Below are 20,587 nucleotides of genomic sequence, written 5' to 3'. Positions count from 1 at the left end.
TACAACCCACTTCCCCATTACTGTTCTTTGCACCGTAGACAGACCTTGTTGATATTTTTTGTAAGTTGGTCATAATCAAAGGACGGCCGAATTGACCGTCTAACGCTCGTAAGATTCCATTCAATACCTTCCTCATATATGGGTAATAAGCACTCATTCCGATGCTTCGGGCCGCGTCCTCTGTCAGCATCTACGTCACAATATCCAACGTGAAACAGAACACTAAAGCGGAGTTCTTAAATCAACATACTTTGCTCAGATAAGTCTTCTTGACGCGCATTGTACTGCCAGAAGGAAGAGCTCCCACCGTTCTTGGCATGGGTGGCTCGCCTTCTTCTTTTGCAGGCTATCAGCAATAACAAGAAACGCTCGCAAGCCAATGTTCATCCGCTCTGGTGTCAATATTATCTTGACGGGGCGCGCCACTGAAAGCAAATCGAAGACAATCTCTCATGGCGAAATCGAGACGTTCCTGAATGCAAGCACAGAATTAATTTTGTAATGTATAATTTTGGTTAAAAAAAGTATTATCAAAATTGTTTATACCTGAGCGATAAACTGGATGATTTTGACGAAAATATTGAGAGGTGTATCACGAGGACTACTGATTTCGAGCCTTTGGAAAGAGAGAATTCACGATGCTAAGTAGACGGGAGAGTGTAGCACTGTTGCTCTCACATTTTATCCTTATCATGTACACCCACAGTAAGCGATATAAGGACTCTAGAAGAATATAGTAACCATCAAGCGATTTTGGTAACAAGTTCTGCAAAAAAAGTTGCTAAATATACCTAGAGCCACCTGAGAAAACTGAGGATCACGGTTTTTCAGATGGTTCAAGCACATGGCCAAGAAGCAGTGCCAATTGGACAGGAAAAACATTTTTCACCCACACATAATAAACATGTGACAAGAGGAAATAAAGCAGCTGATGTTTGTTCTTCGTGGCTAGATCAATAGTTGGTGGATAAAGCATTTGACAAAGTTCTTCAAACAGGGCACGTTTACTTCGTGCTTAACAGTCTAGAAACCAATCAATGATTATAGATGTGAAATACTGGGATATAACAGTTTCTTACGGCGGCAACTGGGACGACGAGAATCTCAACAAAGAGTCCGGCAAGACTGTGTTTTATGTCTTTATCTTTTACTTTTAAAAGTAATGAGCACATTCTTGCATAAACTGGAAAGAAGCTTCAAATTCTTCGATTGGTACCATCTATCCTGATCGTTGAGGAAAAAGAAAAGTCTGGACGCTTAATTTTTTTTTAACCTTTGTTTGCATTCAAATACCTTGACTCGGAAAACTTCATGCCCATCAAAAGAGAGATGATAGCCTGAGTGGTGGCTGGTGAGGCCTCCCTACCTCTTAGTTCTTTTAGTTCAGACATGAAACGCTTGCGGACCGAATGAAATCGGGACTGGGCCAGAACTCCAATAACTTCTGCATACAGATCAGCAATCACAAGCATGTTGGCTGTTGGGACTGTTCTGCACCCTATTTAAGGAATTTTTAAGAGGGTTTAAGCAGACTGTATGATATCATTTTAAAATTCTTAATACCCATCACGGTATTTGAAGTTTTAAAAGCCAAGTTTTCAATATAATTGACGAGATCTTCATGCCCTGGATGGACTGGCAGTTGCTTCAAAACTTTCAATCAGCACTAAGCATAGTATGAACTGTACTGCTAAATCTCTGCGTTCCATTATATATTCTTCTTCTGATAGTGCAAAAATTTCCGACGCATTGCTAAAACCAAATCAAACAATATTAAAAATCAGGTAGGAACTGGAAAAATGGCCAGCTACTTGCCTTCGTTTGGTATCTCCTTTATGTTTGTGTTCATTTCAGGCATCCATTCAATACCTTGCCGTTCAAACCAGGCAAAACAATGTTCGTAAAAGAGAAGGAAGACAATGTTCAGCTACTGATCCGAAAGAACTAAGCAACTGATCAAATTGGGCATCTTCTCCTCTTTGCAATGATTTAGATAAGGAACGATCCTGGGGAGAAAGAAAAACAGTGACGCGAACCTAAAAAAAAGTTTTTAAATGGAGTACTTACGAAGGCTTCTGCCATCACACCCGTAATTTTTTTATCAGATTGAATGACAAATTCAGCAAATAAATTTCTCATAACGATTCCCCTGGCTTAAGGGATGTTTCTACTTGAACACTGGTGGGGGTGTTAATCGACCTTTCTTTCCTTGCGTACCATGGTAAAATATTGCTGCTTGGAATGACATCTCTCATCACATCTTCTCCTTGCTCTTCCACAGGTGTAGGAGACTGTTCATCTAAAACCAGAGTTTCCAACTAACATTTTTTCAAATCTAAAATATAGCTTCACCAACCAATTGTTTTCACAGTAGCATTGGAATCTGATTCTTCTTCTTGCCCATCAGGGCTCTGTCTCTCTCCGATGGGTCTATCTGAATCCAGCTTATCCCCAATGGAAATAACATCAGCCAGTTTAGGAATTTCAATTGCTGGGACAATATCATCTACATAGGCAAGAAAGAAGTTTGTATGAAAAAACATGAGCACAACAGTCAACTGGATCATGATAACCTTTGTTGATTGGGGACTGCACAGTCCGGACTCAGCTGCTACGCCTTTGAAAGTGGATGAAAAATAACAAGGTTAAAACAAAATTATTTGCATAAACGAATGAGTGTAAGATGCATTATGTCGCAGACTCACTCAGAGAATTGTCATCCGATAAATCACGAATACTTAGAATTTCAGCCATCGTCAATCAGGCTAGAACAAACACTTTACAAAGATACATTAAATTTATCCCAATTTGACGAATTTACGAGGTAAAAGCAATCTGTGATTTTTTTTTTTTTTATCAAGGAGCAACCAGCAAAACTTCCATTGACTGTTTTGAGACCTACAGCCAACAACTACGCCATCTATGGAACAAACGCGCTACTAAAATGCTACTCCCTAAAAGTTGTATGTATTGTACTGAATTTCTATAAAATTTCAGACTTCCATGTCTTGGATAAGATCAGAGTAACATCCTGTCTTCATCATGAATGACGAAAGCGTCTACAGTTAGCTGTAACCACAGCACTCAAGACCAAGCCGTTCCGCAATCTGCACCGTTATGTAATGTATGCCCGTTCTCAGTGCGTACCAGAGTTTTGTCTTTTATTACATCAGGGCAATGCTTTGTCTTACGTATCGCTAATTCCATGCATAAATCAAGCAAGAAATTGTTCATTAACTAGCATTAGCATTAGCTTTTATTTTTTTCCAATTTGCAAGAACTTTTCTGTTAAATGGTTCCATTCATTGGCCTCCTTTTTTCAAGCTTAGCAACCGACTAATGTCTGCTTTCCCTTTTTTTAAGAATCATCGTTAATTGAGCTAGGGCATTAGCAAACTCAGGAAATGGCTAAGTATAAGAATATCTGCAATTGACGGTCCATAACCCTCTTTTGCTGTGAAGATCGTTATCTGTCATCTCTTGTTTACCCAAATAAAACGAACTTTGTTCGAACGTTAAAGAGCAGGACCGTTGAAAAATTCTGACAGATAATACTTAATAAAAACGAAACAAATGCGACATTGTCTCATGCGTAATGGCGGTTCGGAACCTTGCTCTATAGTATTTAAAAGGTTTTGGAAGAGTAGCAATCCATTAGCCTTTTTCGTAGAACTGTCAATTCTATAGTGGAATGCTGAATCAAGGTAGAAAAGTCCTCAGTTCTCTTTATTGCGCAATACTAAAATTGCTAATAAAATTGAGGTGTGGTGTGTCGTAGCCTTAGTTGTGTAGTAACCGGAAGCCTCGGTAGTTGCTAGAAGTTGCCACAGGCAGTGTTGCGATAATGCTCTGCCTTTGGCTCTTTGGTGCATAATATTCGAATACCTTGAGGGTGTAGTAAACATAAACATTACCGTCATGTGTCATACACAGCTCAAACCGAAGTAGAATTTTGTGCGTTCGATGGAACAACGGCAGACGTGGTGTAGGGTGTGTACATTCGAGCATTGATGGGGTAGTAAGAGACAGTCGGCCTTCAGGAGCATCGGTGGTGTAGTAGCATGTGTTCCGTTGTTGCCGTTTGTAACTCAGGGTATAGTATGAGGAAAGAGCCACACACCGTTGTAAGTGGCCACTTCATTGGTGTAGTATAAGACGTTGCTGTGGTGTGTAGTTTGGCACTGGGAAATAATGAGGGTGGGCAGCACAAGAATAACTGGGAATGGCAACCAGTAACGATCGAGCAGTTATGGTGTAGTATTTCGGATCTCAGTAAATGAAGTAGCCTGCTGCTGAATGCAGCGTTTCTTTTCTTCGGTGTAGGAGTTAGCGGCATAGCGGCGTGTAGGTCTTTTTTCCTAGTTGGTTGGCACACCTGACAGTTCCATGTCTCTGTGCGCACTGCGCACTATTGAAAATCTGCTGCGCTGTCTGTTCAAATAATGCAGAAATAGCAGACACTTGTAACAGTCGATCAGAATAGTGGACTATATTAAATATAGTGTCAATAATTGCACTCGCGCAGACACTATGCGCTGAGTGCGTAATTTCATAGAAAGCTACATCACAAATAGAATTGCATCTAGTAATTCAGTTTCACACAGAAGTTCAACCTAATCAGTCAGATTTTCAGTTAATCGAGTCACATTCACTTCAAACAGGTATATAAGTCTTTACATCAAAAGCTGATTGAAGATGATTAGAAATACTAAAATAGAAGATTTCTTTTCCAAATTATTCTAATACATTTGCAACAATGTTAGATTATAATTTGTCAATGAAATGGCGAAAATTCGCTTGGCCATACTAGTCGCGATGATGTCTTACTGCGCTGCTAAAAACCTCGATTTTAATAATGGCAATGAAATGCAATCGGAGGGACTCACCCAAGAAAACTCGGTAAAAGCATAATATTTAAAAATAGAGTCCTACTGTGTGGTACATGATTAGATATTGTTAAATATCAATTCCTTACCCCAAAGGTGCAGAATTTAGTTTTCGGTGGTCTGAGCAGCCGTCAGGCTAGTGCGTGTTCCAGTTCTAGCGCCCGATGCAGTTGTTCCAGCTCGGCAGGCACTTGCAGCTGCAGTAGCACTAGTTGTACATGCGCTAGTGGCACCTGTACCATCAGCAGCAATACTTTCACCATCACGACGTGCAGCAACTGCATCTGTACCACCAGTTCATGCAACAATGGCGTTTGCACGGTGACTGGTACTAGTGGCACGGCCTGTACCACCGGTACTGGAGGCACTGGAGGCAGTGGAGGAAGTGGAGGTACCGGAGGTACTGGAGGTACTGGTGGCACAAGCGGCACTGGTGGTACTGGTGGCACTAGCGGAGGAGGTGGAGGAGGTGGAGGAGGCGGTGGAGGCGGCGGTGGAGGAGGAGGAGGCGGAGGAGGAAAAAAATAAGGGACACGAGTGTCATAAAGGCAATTGTATTCAATACAATGTTAGTGTTTTATCCCTTATGGTACCATCATTGCATGCCTTTGTATAACATGAATGTACCAATGACGCAATAAAATCGATCGTGGGATGAACAGAAATGAATTCACCAATTTTCATTTGATTGGCAATGTTAAAACGCACCTGACGTGCCTTTTAGATCATCGTTGCTAAACGTGGGAGTATCCCAAATACTTGGAACTCCACACCAGGCACGATAGACGCATGTGTTGAATGATCTGATTAGTAGCGCACATGCAGTATTACACATGTCGACTTCATATTCTGCCTGATCGCACTTTCACGACACGTTATGCCTCCTGCTGCCACGTCTATTTTTATATAGGACAAATTACAGGCGTATTTCGAGCTTGCCAGACCGAAAAGTAATTGCTTATACGTCCAAGTTGAACGCAGTACAAACATATGTTTAGTTGGCTGTCTAAACAGTTACAGAAATGAGGGTCCCTAACAGGTATGTGAGCTGGATAAAGGTATGGGTGGGCTGAAAATAATGCAAACATCAGACTCGTGCAGTTATTGTAGTTCTCAGCAACCCCGGTATATACCTGATGGCAAATGCATTTTGATGTCACTATATAATACGAATGCGTTTTGTGCCGACTAATATCAGTTGGATCCAGTCTGGATCTTTGGTTAGTCAAGTCTTAAAACTAAAGTCCTGACATCTAGAAAGAAAAGAGGTAAATAAACATTTGATCAAACGTGAAAGGATGGGTCATCTATATAAGTAATTTGTAACTAAATATACGTTTAATTGGTGTGCTTCTTTAAAAGAAAATAGAATGGTGAAGGCCTACTTCGCCATTTTTAGCCATGGCGTGGCCTGTTGCGCTGCCAATAGAGGCGAATTCTTTGCGAAATTTGGAAGATCGTCAGGCGGTATGGAAATTAAGAAAGAAACGATTCAGGTATAAAGAATCCTATAGAAATCTTAGAATTAAAGAAATGATTCCATTTGTTTTTTGTTTGTTTTTTTGTGCTAAAAGGGCCTTAGCGCCATCGGTGAAGCAACCAGTCGCAGTAGCAGTTGCGCAATCTCTTCTGTGCCCTGCAGTTGCGCTAGCGCTTTGGGCATCTGTACTTGTGATGCCATCGACGGCTGCGTCTGTACCAGCGGCACTTGTTCCATCAGCACAAGTGCTGGTACCACGACCACCACTACCACGACCACCAGCACCAGTACCACCACCGTATCCTGTAGCAATTGCATCTGTACTACCACCGTGTGTACTACCACCGTTGACACTGTATGCTCAGCCACCGTCACCGGCACTGCTTGCACCGGTGGAGGTGGAGGTGGAGGTGGAGGTGGAGGTGGAGGGGGAGGTGGAGGGGGGAGGTGGGAGGGGAGGAGGAGGAGGAGGAGGAGGAGGAGGAGGAGGAGGAGGTGGCAAAAATGAAACATCACATAAGTAAGGACTTTGAAAATGGGTTTGCAGTCTAACGCCATTACATTCCATTACGAGTCTTGCTTGATGCTAATACTACCTGAAGTCTTAAATAAAACCATCTTCTTTGCCCAATGGCTCAAGATTCAATTAACAGGAGAAATTAAACGTAACGTTTATAAACAGACTTCGAATACATTTAAATGTGCTTATACTGAGAACAACTAGAGGATATATTTCTTCAATACAAATAAGAGCCCCATTTAAATCTGGAAATGTTCGAATGCCTACTGACTAATGAAAATGGGCCAATGTCTTTGATTTCGACATTTTGTGCGATGAATGTACGAAAATAACAGATTATACCCTTGTACCTACATATCCATAGTGGGGATTGCAGGGCTGTTCTTAGAAGTTGCAGCGAACGTGCAAACTTTAGTCTCGCCCACTTTGATCCTATTGGCTCCAAAAACGTTCAAGCAGTGAAGCAATAGATTGTCTTAACTGGTATACCGATTCAAAACATTTCACAACCTTTCAAATTAGGACACGGTATACGTTCTCGTTGCAACTACTAACTTTGTGATTTCAGTGACACGGTTCAAATGTAAATTCACTTGAAATCTGATCTCTCAGCAGGAGATTGCTCGCTAATTACAATTCAATTTAGCAGTGCGCTTAATAACACTCTGTTTGACGTAGACAATAAGGCAAAAAAAAACATGCATCTGATATCACGTGAGAAACTCTTTCATCACGACAGGCTATTGTGTAAATCGTGTTTTAATGGGCCGCCTTTGAATAATTGGTATAACATAACTGGAAAACAAAGGTGAACGAGGTCCTCATCAGGTTTTTGTAATTAACCAAAAAAAAAAAATAGAAATTTTCCAGTTTTTTCCATGTCCTTTCGAACCGCAATGCGCAGGAGATAGTTGGCCTCGTCACACAAAACACTTGAAATATATCTAAGTGAACGCTATAGGTTAACCTTGGACTAGATGGTGCTAAACGGCAGCCATCTTAATCTATAAGGTTTGCATATAAAAAGCGACAGCTTTTGCGCTACTGAACGCACAGCAGAATCGAACAAGCTCCAAAATGAACAAGGTAAGAGCTTCAACTCGCAATGGATAATAATAATCATCATCATTTTTGATTGGTTTATTCCCTTTTATGATGTACAGGTGTTGATCAGTCTAGCTCTCTTCCTGGCCGTGACTGCGGCTGCCCCACAATTTCTTGGCCGTGGATTCGGTGGCGGATTCAACAACGGTTTCGGAGGTGGATTCAACAACGGTTTCGGAGGACCCGGTTTAGTTGGTCTACGTCCCATTGGAGGATTCGGAGGTTTCGGTAATTCGCCATCTTCTTTTTCGCATTTCCCTATCAATTTTGAAATTTTTTGCGCTAAAACAAGGAGGTGGTGGAAGTGGTGCTGGAGCTGGAACAGCATCCGCTGGTTTTGGAGGAGCCAACGCTGCGGGAGTAAGTGTTTTTAAATTTTCTTATAATGAAATTTAAATTAATTAAATTGGTTCTTCAGGTCGGCATTTCAAATGCTTTTAACGGCGGATTTGGCTCCGGAAGTGGAAGCGGTGTGGCTGGATCAAGTCTGTTTGGTGGCAATTTCGCCTCAGGTACCGGTGATGGAATCAGCTTTGGCAAATAAATATTCAACAAACTCGACACCACCAGCATAATAAATTAAAAATTGTACAGAAAATCTGACTCTTTGAAAATAAATTAATCAGCGAAAAATGTTCGACACATCTAAGTCATTTCTTTAGAAAAAGCGCTTGTTTGGATGTAGGTCATTGATTTCCTCTAGGTGTAGGAGTGCGTCCGTTGCACAACAGTTTCATTTTACAGTCCCTGGCCACTTGTGTCGAAGGTTTTTCTGATAGTTTATAAAGAGAAGTGTCTTAACTAACTAGACGTTTAAACCGCCCTGCAATTCAAAACTTGGGGAGTGCGATTGAAATTAAAAGTGAACCATTGGACACACAAAAAACAAATAACTTTAGGAAAATGATTGTAGGAAGCGAATGCCATAAATCTATAACAATGAAGAACGAGAGAAATAGATAATCAGCCAGTGTTAAGACTTACAGAGTTGTAGCTGCACGTCGTCTAATAAACGGGAGTGATGTATATAAAGTCTAATTTGCTTTCTGCTTGTCGAACAGTCCAATAAAGACTACACGCGGTGTAGTACACGCAGTGGTGTGTAGGATGCACTTGCCGTGGGAGTTCGATGCAGAATCTAGAAATTGCTTTGATGTAAACGGAGAGATGCAACTGTAGGGAAAGACGAAGCAGCTGCATCAATTATGAGCCTAGGTAATGCACGGTCTAATTATGTAACACTGTTTTTTGGTTTGGGCATAGTGGGTAGAAACGGACAAGGGGGCTAATCGTAATGAGGAAGTACAGCCAAAATAAAGTCGGACAAAGAAAAACTTGAGCGTAAAGTGTAGTTGGCCATTGCGAAATAACAATGAATTTAAAAAACAGAACAATTAACGTATGAGACACCTTTGCATAAATTCATCTAGATGACCTAATAGGCCGGGGCAGAATAATATTTGGGAGCCTTGGTGGTGTAGTACTCGGGAGCCTTGGTGGTGTAGTACTCGGGAGCCTTGGTGGTGTAGTACTCGGGAGCCTTGGTGGTGTAGTACTCGGGAGCCTTGGTGGTGTAGTACTCGGGAGCCTTGGTGGTGTAGTACTCGGGAGCCTTGGTGGTGTAGTACTCGGGAGCCTTGGTGGTGTAGTACTCGGGAGCCTTGGTGGTGTAGTACCTGGGAGCCTTGGTGGTGTACTAGACTCGGAGCCTTGGTGGTGTAGTACTCGGGAGCCTTGGTGGTGTAGTACTCGGGGAGCCTTGGTGGTGTAGTACTCGGGAGCCTTGGTGGTGTAGTACTCGGGTCCTTGGTGGTGTAGTACCTCGGGAGCCTTGGTGGTGTAGTACTCCGGGAGCCTTGGTGGTGTAGTACTCGGGAGCCTTGGTGGTGTAGTACTCGGGAGCCTTGGTGGCGTAGTATTTTTCAGTGTGATAGCTAGGGGCTGCATAGGTTGTGGTGTAGTACTCGGCCTTCTTGGTAGTATAGTACTCAGGTGCCTTGGTGGTGTAGTACTTCGGGGCTTCGCTGTAATAAGACGGAGGAGAGTAGTATTTCTGAGCTTCGGTGTAGTACTCTGGAGCAGCGTAGTATCGAGGAGCCTCAGTGTAGTAAGTCGGCTCTGCATAGTAGGAAGGAGCAGTCTGTGAGTAGTAAGTTGGGGCTACGTAATACTTGGCAGCTTCAGTAGTGTAGTAAGAGGCAGCTGTTGTGGTGTAGCTTGGAGCAGCATAATACTTGGGCGCTTCGGTGTAGTATTCGGATGCCTTTGTGTAGTAGGCAGGAGCCTCAGTCTCGTAGTAGCTGGGAGCGCTGTAGTACCTCGGGTCTTCGGTGTAGTAGACAGGTTCGTAGTACGAAGGGGCAGCTGTGGTATAATAACTCTATAGTAAGTCGGCTCTGAGTAATAAGACGGTGCAGCCTGGCTGTAGTAACTTACATTTGCCGACAAGTGGGAAATTTTCAGGAGCAGTAATGAAGCAGAGGGCTGCTTTGGGGACATTTGCAGCAACAATTCAACGTCGACAAATGAAAGTGGTGGTTTTTTAAAATCAATCTGAGAGGCTGATATAAAAAACCTCTCAGTCAGATTTTAAAAACCACCACTTTTGCCTTTTAAGATCTTTAAGAAACAAGTTTAAGATTCAGAGAATACACCTAAGCCACTGCCAAGTGACAAGAATGATGTCCAACCTACTGTAGACACGCTAAGAGGCAAAAGTAGACTGCCGACAAGTGGGAAATTTTCAGGAGCAGTAATGAAGCAGAGAACTGCTCTCAAAGATAATAGATGACATTTTCAAAGCAGTCCTCTGCTTCATTACTGCTAAAATACGAGTTCCATACGTTGTGGTGTAGTAAGACGCTGACGTCGTGTAGGGTTTATCTTCGGTAGGATAATAAGCTGAAGCTACCGGTCCACTCATCGTTGACCCACACATCAACGAAACAAGGACAAACAGCAGCATGACACCGTACCTATTAGCTGTTAAGTTAAACAACAATCGTTCAATTCCCAACAACACTTTTCACCCTCACTAAACCAAGCTACCAGTTAATCACGTTCTAATTCAATCTTTCTGCCTCATACAATCAACAGGTGCATAATATGATCATCGACAATCAATAAACAAACACGAATTTCTATTCAACTGTCTTACCCATCGATATGCAAAGAAGGCGACGTTGCTTAACACGATTCAAGATTCAGACAGACTATAGTCTTACTGAAGGAGCTGAATCGAATGATCAAGTTGGTACCTAGCAGCAGCTTTTATAGGACGCCCACGAGTGTCATCCTTTGAATCCGGTGTTTCTTCCAAACCCCCGGCGGCTGTGGGTTGTCCCAACAGCCAAGGTTTCTTACCCCAACCCCTCACTTCCTACACGTGCTAAATGTGACGCGTCTTTCCTACCCTTCTTGTTGTAGGTGACAGGTGCAAATTGAGCTTCATCATTATGGGCTCTATATGAATAAGAAGCCGTCGTATCGAACAACAAACTCGATCTTTCTACCCACAAACAAACAAACAAAATTTGTATGTACTTTATAGGAATTAGCAATCAACAGGGTTTATGAAAATCCGAGATTTTCGTGTGATCATTTCATGGCCTTGGCGAATAGTTAACAGGTGCGTTTCAAATAACACCATGCTCTGTGTGTGTAACAGACGTGCAATGTAAATATAGACTGAAAGTATCGCGCATTTTCAAAGCAGTGCACCTATAGCTGCACACACTCAGTGCAGACGCATTGCACGTGTGTTTAAATAGCCTATAATTGTGTGTGTTTAAGCATACGCAGTACAGTCGTGTGCTCGATAATGGGTTCTTTAAAAAGATGGCAAATGATTAGACTAATATAATCCAGTGGAATAGCTAATACGGATTCAGTATGATATTATCCGTTTAACGAAGCCATCGGTCCGATTTCTACCAGCATTCGTTTGTTACATTGCCACACCGATCGCATTGCCACTTACTAAGGTATACGTAATTACACGTCTTGTTGTTCTATTCTACTACGCAATGTTATGTTACCATTAAAGCTGAACTGCCCTAACGTTAGTGAACTGCAATCTAAAAAATCTAGTTCGATGAGGTGAAATTACTAGACAGCTCTAATAAGTTTTTAAACGTGTAATTTTGTACGCTTTGATATTCGTCATTTATTAATCAAATCATTAGTGTGAGATGACACAGATAATGATGATGCATTCTTTTTTAGAATGGCCTTCATTCGTTTCTTCGTCATAGCAGTTTTGATTTCAAACTGCGCTGCTGATTTAATCGACAAAGACATCGATTATGCCGTTAGTGCGCAATGGTCAAAGTTTATGGTATATACAAATCAAAACAAATGGCCAACCAAACCAATCAATCGAATTCCACTTTCTTATATAATATCTACAAAAAGGCTCGACTGACGAGAACGCTAGGCCATCAACAACCCAAAGAACGTGAACTGAATTTGCCCGAAGAAAGGCCTACTGTCGATGAACGACAAGACGCTGCTGACAACACGGCGAGCGATGGAACTAAAGCCTCTAGCAGTACCGATGTTAAAGCCAGCAGTAGCAGTAGCAGTAGCAGTAGCAGTAGCAGTAGCGGTAGCGGTAGCAATAGCAACAACAATAGTAATACTAGCAGTAGCAGCACAGGCGGTTCGAGCAGTAGCAGTAGCAGCAGTAGCAGCAGTAGCAGTGGCTAGAAACATGTCAACAAGATCATGCAATAAATGATTCGCTCGATTTTGTATAATCTTGCATGATAATAAAGTTAAATGAACTTTATATGTCTCGTTTGCAACTCGTAGCACGTTCGTTCGTGTATATTAGAACTTCCCAAATACATTTGACAATCAACGTGACATTCAAATGGAAACAAAGTCTCACAGTAAATCACGGCTGTCGATTGCTTTTGGAACTTTGGTATAGCTCGCGTGAACTACGCCCATCTTGGCGTGTTTATTGATGAGACGAGGTCGTGATGATGTAGTGATGTAAACAGGCGAATCAGCCTCGTAGGACGAGTACGAAATGGCGTCAGCGTGAACACGTGGATACGTATATTCGTAGGTGGTTACTTCGTAATGACTAGCGTACATTTTGTAATACATGGACGGCTCGTAAGTCGATTGGTCGGAACTATCAGAGTCGTCGGTCAAGTGCCTGTTGACAGCTGCGGCGCAAATCGGATGAAGAAACGAGATTACAATCAATGCCCACATCATCGATTCCTGCCCAACGCGTCAACCAAAAATACGTTGTTTTGATGTACTTGAAAAGAAAGCAAAAAATTGAGTTTATTACCAATGGAATCACGCACGTCTTCTTGCCAAACTGAACCGCGTACAGACCCATCACGAACGAGTCTGATCGAAGAGACAGCAGAGATTGTCGTCTGCTTGGTCCATGTGTTCTTATATATGGAGGTCGATAGCCTTTGCCAGCGGACACACATGACAAGGTCAAAAGGTTATGTCCATTGTTTTTTCACGACAAATATCGTGTGTAGCTTTTTAATAATAACATCATCAAATGTATCGGTTTAAAGTGACCAAACGCTTTCCGATGCATCACATGGCAGGAAATAAACAACTCATTTTATAGGCGTTCATTTAGAAAAATGGCTGACCTGTTGCCCTTTAGGCTGATGACGTCATCATCACGGACGAAATTCTCGGAATTGCACATAACGGCCTTGAAAACGTACGCCGTTATAAAGCAAGACGATCCAGTTTTGCTGCACTTCTCGCCTGCCAGTCGTCGCGTCAAAATGGGTAACATCAAGTTCAAATGATTTACTATTTAAATCGATCCGTCATTATCGCACACACGACACGCACAGGTGGCTCTGCACTGTGCAAAACGTTGGCTGTCATTTGTTTGTTGGCCAATTTATTGGAGCCCATCGAGTCGTTGCCACTGCCCACCACCACCACGGAACCTCCGTCCATTTCACCTGATTCGATGGCGGACGCATCCGATGACGTCGCGACGACGGAATCTAACGACTCTTCCGGCCAACCGGCCCCTCCTTCGATTGCTTCGCACGTGTACGCCATTCTGACCATTTTCCATAATCCAACATCTCCACCGGATTCGGTGAGGACGACCACCGATGATCCGAACGCCATCTCCTCACCTGTGGTGTCTTCGTCAACAGCAAGTCTTTCGGAGGATAACTGCTCGTCTGAGGCTGTTGATTTGGGACCGTGCCGCAAGAGGACGGCTTCGTTTGACGGCCTGGCCGGTGCCGTGTTTTCTTATTTAAACGATCACGTTCGCAGGAGTTTGATGGAAGCGACGAGTCCTTCCCGATCGTCGGACGCGTGGCGCTTTACGAATGTGGAACAAGTTGGACATGCCGTTGAGGAGGCCTCATCCGATTCGCTGGGCTCAGGTGATGCCCCGACGGACGTTGATGACGTGGCTGGCCAGCACGATTCCAGTAAACCACAAACCAGTACCCTACCGACAACCAACATTTAAAGGAGATGTAACGTGAGGGTGGCTCTCTTAATTTTTGAATATTGTCGTGTTATTTTCGATTGTTTGGAGAGATGTTATTTTTCTTTCTTTAGATTGCCGCTCTGCTTCCACACACGCATTTTATGAAATACATTGCCGATTTTTCTCAATTAATTTGTGTGATTCAGTTAACTTTATATAGCTGCTTGTGTCGAATTCTATGAAGGAGTCGAAAGTGTTTAAAGGTGTGAAGGGAAACAATTTGGCATTTGAGCTAATAACACATCGAAGCAACTGGAATGTTAGGCTGTATATACATTCTCAAATAGACATGTGCGCATAGAATCGAAACCAAGCTATTCTCACTTATTTGATGAGGAATAGAATGATTTAAATCAGTAAACTTTAAAAGCCAATTTCATTTTATAAATTTAGACCGAATGTAACAATGAAAATATTATGATAAATCACTGCCACAAGTATAGTTTAGAAAATTAAGACGTTCAATTTCTCCTATTCTATGAAAATTTACGTACATCAATTTCAACTAATTACTAAATCCCTGCAGAAATCAAAACTCTAGTAGATAATTAACCCGTTCAATACAAAACAGACCAACATATTTCCTTGACCGGATGAAACAAAAAGTGCTTTTATAGAAGACTAAGCTATCAACGCTAATAAGCAACAACTCTAAAACCAATTGGGTTAACAGGCAGAAATATATTTAATGCTCATCTCATTCGGGAATGACATCTCTTAAATGATGACAAACATTTAGGAACAACTTTAACGACTCTGACAAACCAATCGAACTTGAATTTAGAAATTAAATGCTTGATTATATAATGCACATTAATAACGAGTTTGCGAATATTTTGGAGCTTCTGTTTTGTACTCGGCTGCCTTGGTGGTGTAGTATTCTGTCGCCTTAGTGGTGTAGTATTTCGGACCCTCGGTGTAGTATTCAGCTGCCTTGGTAGTGGTGTAGTACTCCGCGGCTTTAGTGGTGTATTTCGGGGCTTCGGTGTAGTACTCAACTGCCTTGGTGGTGTAGTACGTCGGGGCCTCGGTGTAGTACGAAGGAGCTGCAGTTGCGTAGCGCTCAGGAGATGAATAAAATCCACGAGCCCTGATGTTCATGTGCTTGTTATAACGATCTCGGTGTCCAAACGCCGTGGAGTAGTGAGCAGGATATCCAGCATCGTAGTAGGTTGAAGGGGAGTAGTAACCAGGAGCTTCAGCAAAGTATTTCGGCATGGCATACGAAGAGTAGTAGCGCGAATCACCAAAGTGAGAAGGAACAGCACCGGCGTAAAGTCCCTGGAAATTCGAATACATTGGAGCTGTGGTGTAGGTTTCCTGGGGGTAGTTGGGGTAGTGTGCTGGCACTTCACTGTAGCTTGGAGTGTATTTCGGAGCCTCGGTGTAGTAAGTTGGCTCAGCATAAGACTGAGCAGGCGGGGTGTAGTAAGTTGGGGCAACGTAATACTTGGCCGCTTCGGTGGTGTAGTAAGTTGAAGCTGTGGAGTAGCTTGTGGCTGAATATTTGGGAGCTTCAGTGTAGTACCCGGCGGCCTTGGTGGTGTATTCAGAAGCTTCAGTGTAGTAGATGGGAACTGAGTATGGAGTGGTGTAGTAGCTAGGAGTGTCGTGATGTTCTGGAGTTGCAGCATAGTAAACATGCTCGGGGTAGGAAGTGTAGTAGGCTGGTACTTCAGCCTCATAATGACCCAAGGCTGAATAAGAACTCGGAGCTTCGGTGTAGTAAGTTTCAGCGTAGTAAGAAGGAACAGCTGTGTAGTAGGTGGGGGCAACGTTATATTTAGTGGTTTCTGTGGTGTAGTAGGCAGCTGTAGTTGTGTAGATTGGAGCTGAATAGTATTCAGGCGCCTTCGTGGTGTAGGACTTGGGAGCCTCAGTGTAATAAGGAGCTGCGGATGTTGTTGTGTAGTACGTGACCGGTGCATTGTAGTACTCTGCAGCCTTAGTGGTGTAGTAGGAAGGTGCAGCATAAGTAGTGGTGTAGTAAGACGCCGGTGTAGTGTAGTATTCTTCCTTCTTTGTGGTATAATACTCCGGTGCCTTAGTTCCGTAGTATTCCGGAGCCTTTGTGGTGTAGTAGGAAGCCGTGGTGTAATATTCAGGAGCTTTGGTGGTGTAGTAGGAAGCCGTTGTGTAGTATTCTGGAGCCTTGGTAGTGTAGTAGGAAGCTGTAGTATAATATTCCGGGGCTTTGGTGGTGTAGTAAGAAGCCGTGGTGTAGTATTCAGGAGCCTTGGTGGTGTAGTATTCTTCCTTCTTCGTAGGACCATAATATTCAGCGGCCTTGGTGGTGTAGTACGAAGCCGTGGTGTAGTATTCCGAACCCTTTGTAGTGTAATAGGAAGATGTGGTGTAGTATTCAGGAGCCTTGGTGGTGTAGTAAGAAGCCGTTGTGTAATATTCAGGGGCTTTGGTGGTGTAGTAAGAAGCCGTGGTGTAGTATTCAGGGGCTTTGGTGGTACCATAATATTCAGCGGTCTTCGTGGTGTAGTAGGAGGCCGTGGTATAGTATTCCGAACCCTTGGTAGGGTAGTATTCTTCCTTCTTCGTAGAACCATAATATTCAGCGGCCTTGGTGGTGTAGTACGAAGCCGTGGTGTAGTATTCCGGACCCTTTGTAGTGTAATAGGACGCTGTGGTGTAGTACTCAGGAGCCTTGGTGGTGTAGTATGAGGCCGTGGTGTAATATTCAGGGGCTTTGGTAGTGTAGTACCCCTTGGCCGTAGTTGTCTGGTAAGAAGCCCCACCGTACATCGCAGGGATCACCGGACCTGCCGAAATCGGTCCAGCAACCATCATCAAAACAGCCAACAGCAGCATGGCTCCTGAATTATCTAATAACAAACATGCAAATGTCAACATTAAAAACCTTCGATTACTCAACATCACCAATCCAATCAATTAAGACAAGAGCAACGTTTAATCAATACGATTTATCACGTCAAATTACTTGATCTAAAAACGTACTAGAAATGTAACACAAAAATTTAATTTAAATACATCAATTTGTTACCTTGTCGACTGTGTAATACAAACGTTGATCCCGATAAAGATACTCGAGATGGAAATAAGCGTTGCAGCACGAGTGAGAGATGAACACTCGACTGATTTCAACCGAGTCTTCCCTCTCATTTTATACCTCTGCACACTTGCCACGTTGTTAAATGTCTAACCTTGAAACATTCACCTGTCCCGGGGCTATATTCAGTAATGATGTAACAGTCCAGATTCGTACCCTACCCCTCCACAGTGCGACGTGATCGCTTGTGGGCGGTTTCGTTATGCCTGGATCAAACTGAATTAGAAATCAAATAATTTCGAATTTTCGAAGCATAACTCAAAGGTGAAAAGGATTTAAAATTAACCGCATCAACTTATATTAACCTCCTTTTTATTTGGAGTCAATTACAAGTCGATTGAAAACGTCCTGTCTTTTGGTTGATGGCCACGTGTAAAGAATCGATTCGTAAGGTTTGATCGTTTTGCAAATGCAGTCGGCATTTCATTTAAAACGTTATCGACAGCAATACAATTGCATTCTAAATCACATCGAAAGCCACCCATCGCCTTGATTTGTATCAATTTCGAAATGCTGAATGCAATAACTGCCCAAAACCATTCGATTTAATATACGGAAATCTAATATATAAATTAAAATTAAATTTGCGTTCCAACAGCCATTTATTTCATCAGTGTGTAATTATAAACAAGCCAATAACGATGCTGTACACCAATGTTTGTAGATAACAGATAAACGAACGGATAGAAATGAGCCAAAAAAATGCGTTCAATGACCACGGCCATAAACATAATCAGGTTGTGCGACGTATTTGAACGGTCCCGCGTAATAGGAAGCATAGTCCCGTGCTTGTCCCGATTGAACTTTGCTGTAACGATGAAGTCCGTAAGCTTCAGCATCGTAGTAGCTTGCGGCTGAACGATGAGCCTCAGGGTAATAGCCAGGGGAAACGAAGGAGGAATAGATTGGCTCGAGGTAGTGATGAGCGTCATCCGAAGCAGACGGAGTTCCGGTGTAGTAAGTTCCATCCGGGTAGTAAAACGGGGGAGGAGCTGGAGCTACGTAATATTTGATTGCTTCACTGGTGTAGTAGGGCGGAGCGGCTACCGTTGGGCCAGTTCTAATAGCGGCGGAGGTTGTGGTCGGAGTAGTAGTGGTCGGAGCAGGGGTAGTAGTCGGAGGAGGGCTAGTAGTGGTTGGTACAGTAGTAGTGGTCGGAGCAGGGGTAGTAGTGGTCGGGGTAGGTGTAGTAGTGGTCGGGGTAGGTGTAGTGGTAGGTGAAGCAAGCAGTAGGGCAGGTGATGTCACGCTGGAGGGTGGTCCATTTTTAGTAATAGGATCTGGTGTAGGGTAGTACTTAGGGGCCTCGGTGTAGTAGTTTGACCCATCGCAAGAGATTGGTTTAGCCGCTGTGTAGTACATTGCAGCTCCGTAATACTTGGCCGCATCAGTGGTGTAGTAAATAGAAGCAAGTGTAGTAGCGTATCTTGGAGTGTAGTATATCGGAGACTCGGTGTACTGAGAATAATAAGACGGGGTAGTATCGGCCGACTTGTAGTATGGCGCCCCGAAATACTGAACAGTGTCACGGGTGTAGTATTTCGGTGCAGCTGTTGTGCTGGCGTAGCTTGGAGCGGGGTAGTAATTCGGAGCCTCTGCGTAATAGTTAGGCGTTGCTATCGTGGCTGTGTCGTAGTAACGGGATCCAGAGTGAGGTGAGCGAACTGGCCCAGCTTCAGTTGATCGGCTCATTAACGAGCCAATAACAAACAGCAGACACGTGCCAAAATTAACTGTCAAAACAATGTCAAATTATTCATTAAAATTTCGTTCAATCCACAATCGGTGAATTGCACATTTCAAATTAGGTGCATGTGCGTTCTGTTAGAAGAAAGAAATGATGCGACATTCTACATGTTAAAACGTTATATACCCAACATGATTGAATACGATCAAAATGCTCTTAATTTTAACAGTTTGATGATTAAAGGTTAACGCGTCGTGTCGAACAGTCCTGACTCGACTGATCTGGACGGATTCCGGTCTTTCCTTTTATAGTTTTGTTCGTGTTTCGACAGTGGTCAGGTGTCATCCTAAATTGAATTAATGTTCATTATATCCCCCTGTGGCTAATAGCTTGCCTTTCTTTTTTATCAAGGGTGTCCCTGCTCGATATGATGATGTGGACGTCTAGAATTTGTTGACTTTTTTTCTATAAACGCTGTGCAAAACTGACGCAAATATAACTGCGTGTTAATTGAACAATTGATTTTTATTTCATTTTAAGGCGTTCGGATAAGAATTTTAAGTTTTACCTGTCATTTCTTCCTTTCTTTTCTAAACCACGTCACTTGGGCATCGGATATTTCTGTGATTTGAGTCGGTAGGCTGTTCAACCACTGCAATTTCGGATGCAATAGTTCAGTTAATTTTGGCTTAACGGATGTATGTAGGGCGACATTTCAAACTTTGAGGGATTTATGTAGATTTGTTCTGAGTAGATAATCAGATAATCATATGTTTTTTATTATATTAATTTTTTATTATTCGATTTAAACTAGTGTACGACTTCATCAGATCGTGTGGCCCAATGGATAAGGCGTCGGACTTCTAATGTAGAGTTGGCATCCGAAAATTGCGGGTTCGAGTCCCGCCACGATTAAAGATAAATGTTTAAAAATTCAATTATTGGGACTGTTGCCCATAACTGATAGTGTATAGATCTCTTTTAGCTATATAAACGAAAATGGTCAGGAAATCTAAATAAAATTTGCATTCAATGGTGTTGACACGATGGTTGCAACCAATCAGGCAGGATTACCTTGATTTACTCTTAGAGAAATGACTAAATGTCTCCGTTGAGTCAGTTCACTTAGGTCGAACGCCTCTCCTACACAACAGGTATATATAGTGAATGAAAATGACATAACTTGAGCTTGACAAAATGTGAGTTTCTTACGTACTCGTATGAATAATTTGCAATCAACACACTGTCCATTTGAAAGTAGGAAATTGCAGTCTAATTGTTTAGGTCAAACGTTGCAGTGTAGGACATGGAAACTGA

The 20,587-nt window shown here is 42.6% G+C and overlaps 9 protein-coding genes and 1 non-coding gene across 13 annotated transcripts in view; 5 read left to right on the top strand and 5 right to left on the bottom strand.

Moving 5' to 3' along the window:
• Positions 1-4,343, bottom strand: part of LOC116932129 (protein furry) — a gene marked incomplete in the record, with an annotated part of 47,650 nt that extends 43,307 nt beyond the window's left edge. Inside the window, 1 exon segment of the mRNA XM_045179525.1 lies at positions 3,055-4,343.
• A 168-nt stretch (positions 4,344-4,511) lies between these two features.
• On the top strand, positions 4,512-5,551 carry LOC123476810 (keratin, type II cytoskeletal 2 epidermal-like). Of its 2 annotated transcripts, none has more exons than XM_045179554.1 (3): positions 4,512-4,661; positions 4,764-4,899; positions 4,989-5,551. In XM_045179554.1, exons 2-3 carry the CDS (start codon positions 4,783-4,785, stop codon positions 5,412-5,414), a joined length of 543 nt encoding a protein of 180 aa, XP_045035489.1. In that variant the 5' UTR covers positions 4,512-4,661; positions 4,764-4,782; the 3' UTR covers positions 5,415-5,551. The 2 variants fall into 2 exon arrangements, with proteins under 2 accessions (XP_045035489.1, XP_045035488.1); XM_045179553.1 differs by having other exon boundaries at positions 4,527-4,661; positions 4,769-4,899; positions 4,983-5,551.
• Positions 5,552-7,819: 2,268 nt separating this feature from the next.
• LOC123476813 (keratin, type II cytoskeletal 68 kDa, component IB-like) lies at positions 7,820-8,623 on the top strand. The gene is made up of 4 exons (XM_045179556.1): positions 7,820-7,972; positions 8,050-8,218; positions 8,283-8,350; positions 8,409-8,623. The coding sequence occupies exons 1-4, from the start codon at positions 7,964-7,966 to the stop codon at positions 8,532-8,534; spliced, it is 372 nt and encodes a 123-aa protein (XP_045035491.1). The 5' UTR covers positions 7,820-7,963; the 3' UTR covers positions 8,535-8,623.
• Positions 8,624-9,322: 699 nt separating this feature from the next.
• LOC123477139 (extensin-2-like) lies at positions 9,323-11,166 on the bottom strand. Its single transcript, XM_045180563.1, has 3 exons — positions 11,148-11,166; positions 9,855-10,354; positions 9,323-9,659 (listed from the first exon to the last, which is right to left on the bottom strand). The coding sequence occupies exons 1-3, from the start codon at positions 11,149-11,151 to the stop codon at positions 9,426-9,428; spliced, it is 738 nt and encodes a 245-aa protein (XP_045036498.1). The 5' UTR covers positions 11,152-11,166; the 3' UTR covers positions 9,323-9,425.
• A 1,049-nt stretch (positions 11,167-12,215) lies between these two features.
• On the top strand, positions 12,216-12,697 carry LOC123477138 (uncharacterized protein DDB_G0271670-like). Its single transcript, XM_045180562.1, has 2 exons — positions 12,216-12,326; positions 12,404-12,697. The coding sequence occupies exons 1-2, from the start codon at positions 12,216-12,218 to the stop codon at positions 12,695-12,697; spliced, it is 405 nt and encodes a 134-aa protein (XP_045036497.1).
• Positions 12,698-12,783: 86 nt separating this feature from the next.
• On the bottom strand, positions 12,784-13,454 carry LOC116932214. The gene is made up of 2 exons (XM_032940017.2): positions 13,299-13,454; positions 12,784-13,225 (listed from the first exon to the last, which is right to left on the bottom strand). Exons 1-2 carry the CDS (start codon positions 13,347-13,349, stop codon positions 12,878-12,880), a joined length of 399 nt encoding a protein of 132 aa, XP_032795908.2. The 5' UTR covers positions 13,350-13,454; the 3' UTR covers positions 12,784-12,877.
• A 160-nt stretch (positions 13,455-13,614) lies between these two features.
• Positions 13,615-14,633, top strand: LOC116933573. Its single transcript, XM_045179548.1, has 2 exons — positions 13,615-13,768; positions 13,837-14,633. The coding sequence occupies exons 1-2, from the start codon at positions 13,615-13,617 to the stop codon at positions 14,478-14,480; spliced, it is 798 nt and encodes a 265-aa protein (XP_045035483.1). The 3' UTR covers positions 14,481-14,633.
• Positions 14,634-15,162: 529 nt separating this feature from the next.
• LOC116932153 (extensin-2) lies at positions 15,163-17,671 on the bottom strand. Of its 3 annotated transcripts, none has more exons than XM_045179527.1 (3): positions 17,518-17,671; positions 17,060-17,338; positions 15,163-16,966 (listed from the first exon to the last, which is right to left on the bottom strand). In XM_045179527.1, the coding sequence occupies exons 2-3, from the start codon at positions 17,322-17,324 to the stop codon at positions 15,315-15,317; spliced, it is 1,917 nt and encodes a 638-aa protein (XP_045035462.1). In that variant the 5' UTR covers positions 17,325-17,338; positions 17,518-17,671; the 3' UTR covers positions 15,163-15,314. The 3 variants fall into 3 exon arrangements, with proteins under 3 accessions (XP_045035462.1, XP_045035463.1, XP_032795822.2); XM_045179528.1 differs by having other exon boundaries at positions 15,163-16,982; positions 17,076-17,338; XM_032939931.2 differs by having other exon boundaries at positions 15,163-17,338.
• Positions 17,672-18,166: 495 nt separating this feature from the next.
• LOC116931631 (DNA-directed RNA polymerase II subunit RPB1) lies at positions 18,167-19,576 on the bottom strand. Its single transcript, XM_045179539.1, has 2 exons — positions 19,457-19,576; positions 18,167-19,316 (listed from the first exon to the last, which is right to left on the bottom strand). Exons 1-2 carry the CDS (start codon positions 19,461-19,463, stop codon positions 18,292-18,294), a joined length of 1,032 nt encoding a protein of 343 aa, XP_045035474.1. The 5' UTR covers positions 19,464-19,576; the 3' UTR covers positions 18,167-18,291.
• A 523-nt stretch (positions 19,577-20,099) lies between these two features.
• Trnar-ucu lies at positions 20,100-20,185 on the top strand. The gene is given in 2 exon segments: positions 20,100-20,136; positions 20,150-20,185. It is a non-coding gene; the product is annotated as a tRNA-Arg (tRNA).
• Positions 20,186-20,587: the final 402 nt, after the last annotated feature.

This window comes from Daphnia magna, linkage group LG10 (genome assembly GCF_020631705.1).
Source record: "Daphnia magna isolate NIES linkage group LG10, ASM2063170v1.1, whole genome shotgun sequence".
Taxonomy (NCBI): Eukaryota; Metazoa; Arthropoda; class Branchiopoda; order Diplostraca; family Daphniidae; genus Daphnia; species Daphnia magna.
The sequence above is the reverse complement of the archived record's forward strand: the minus strand, read 5'-3'. Positions and strand labels throughout refer to the sequence as shown.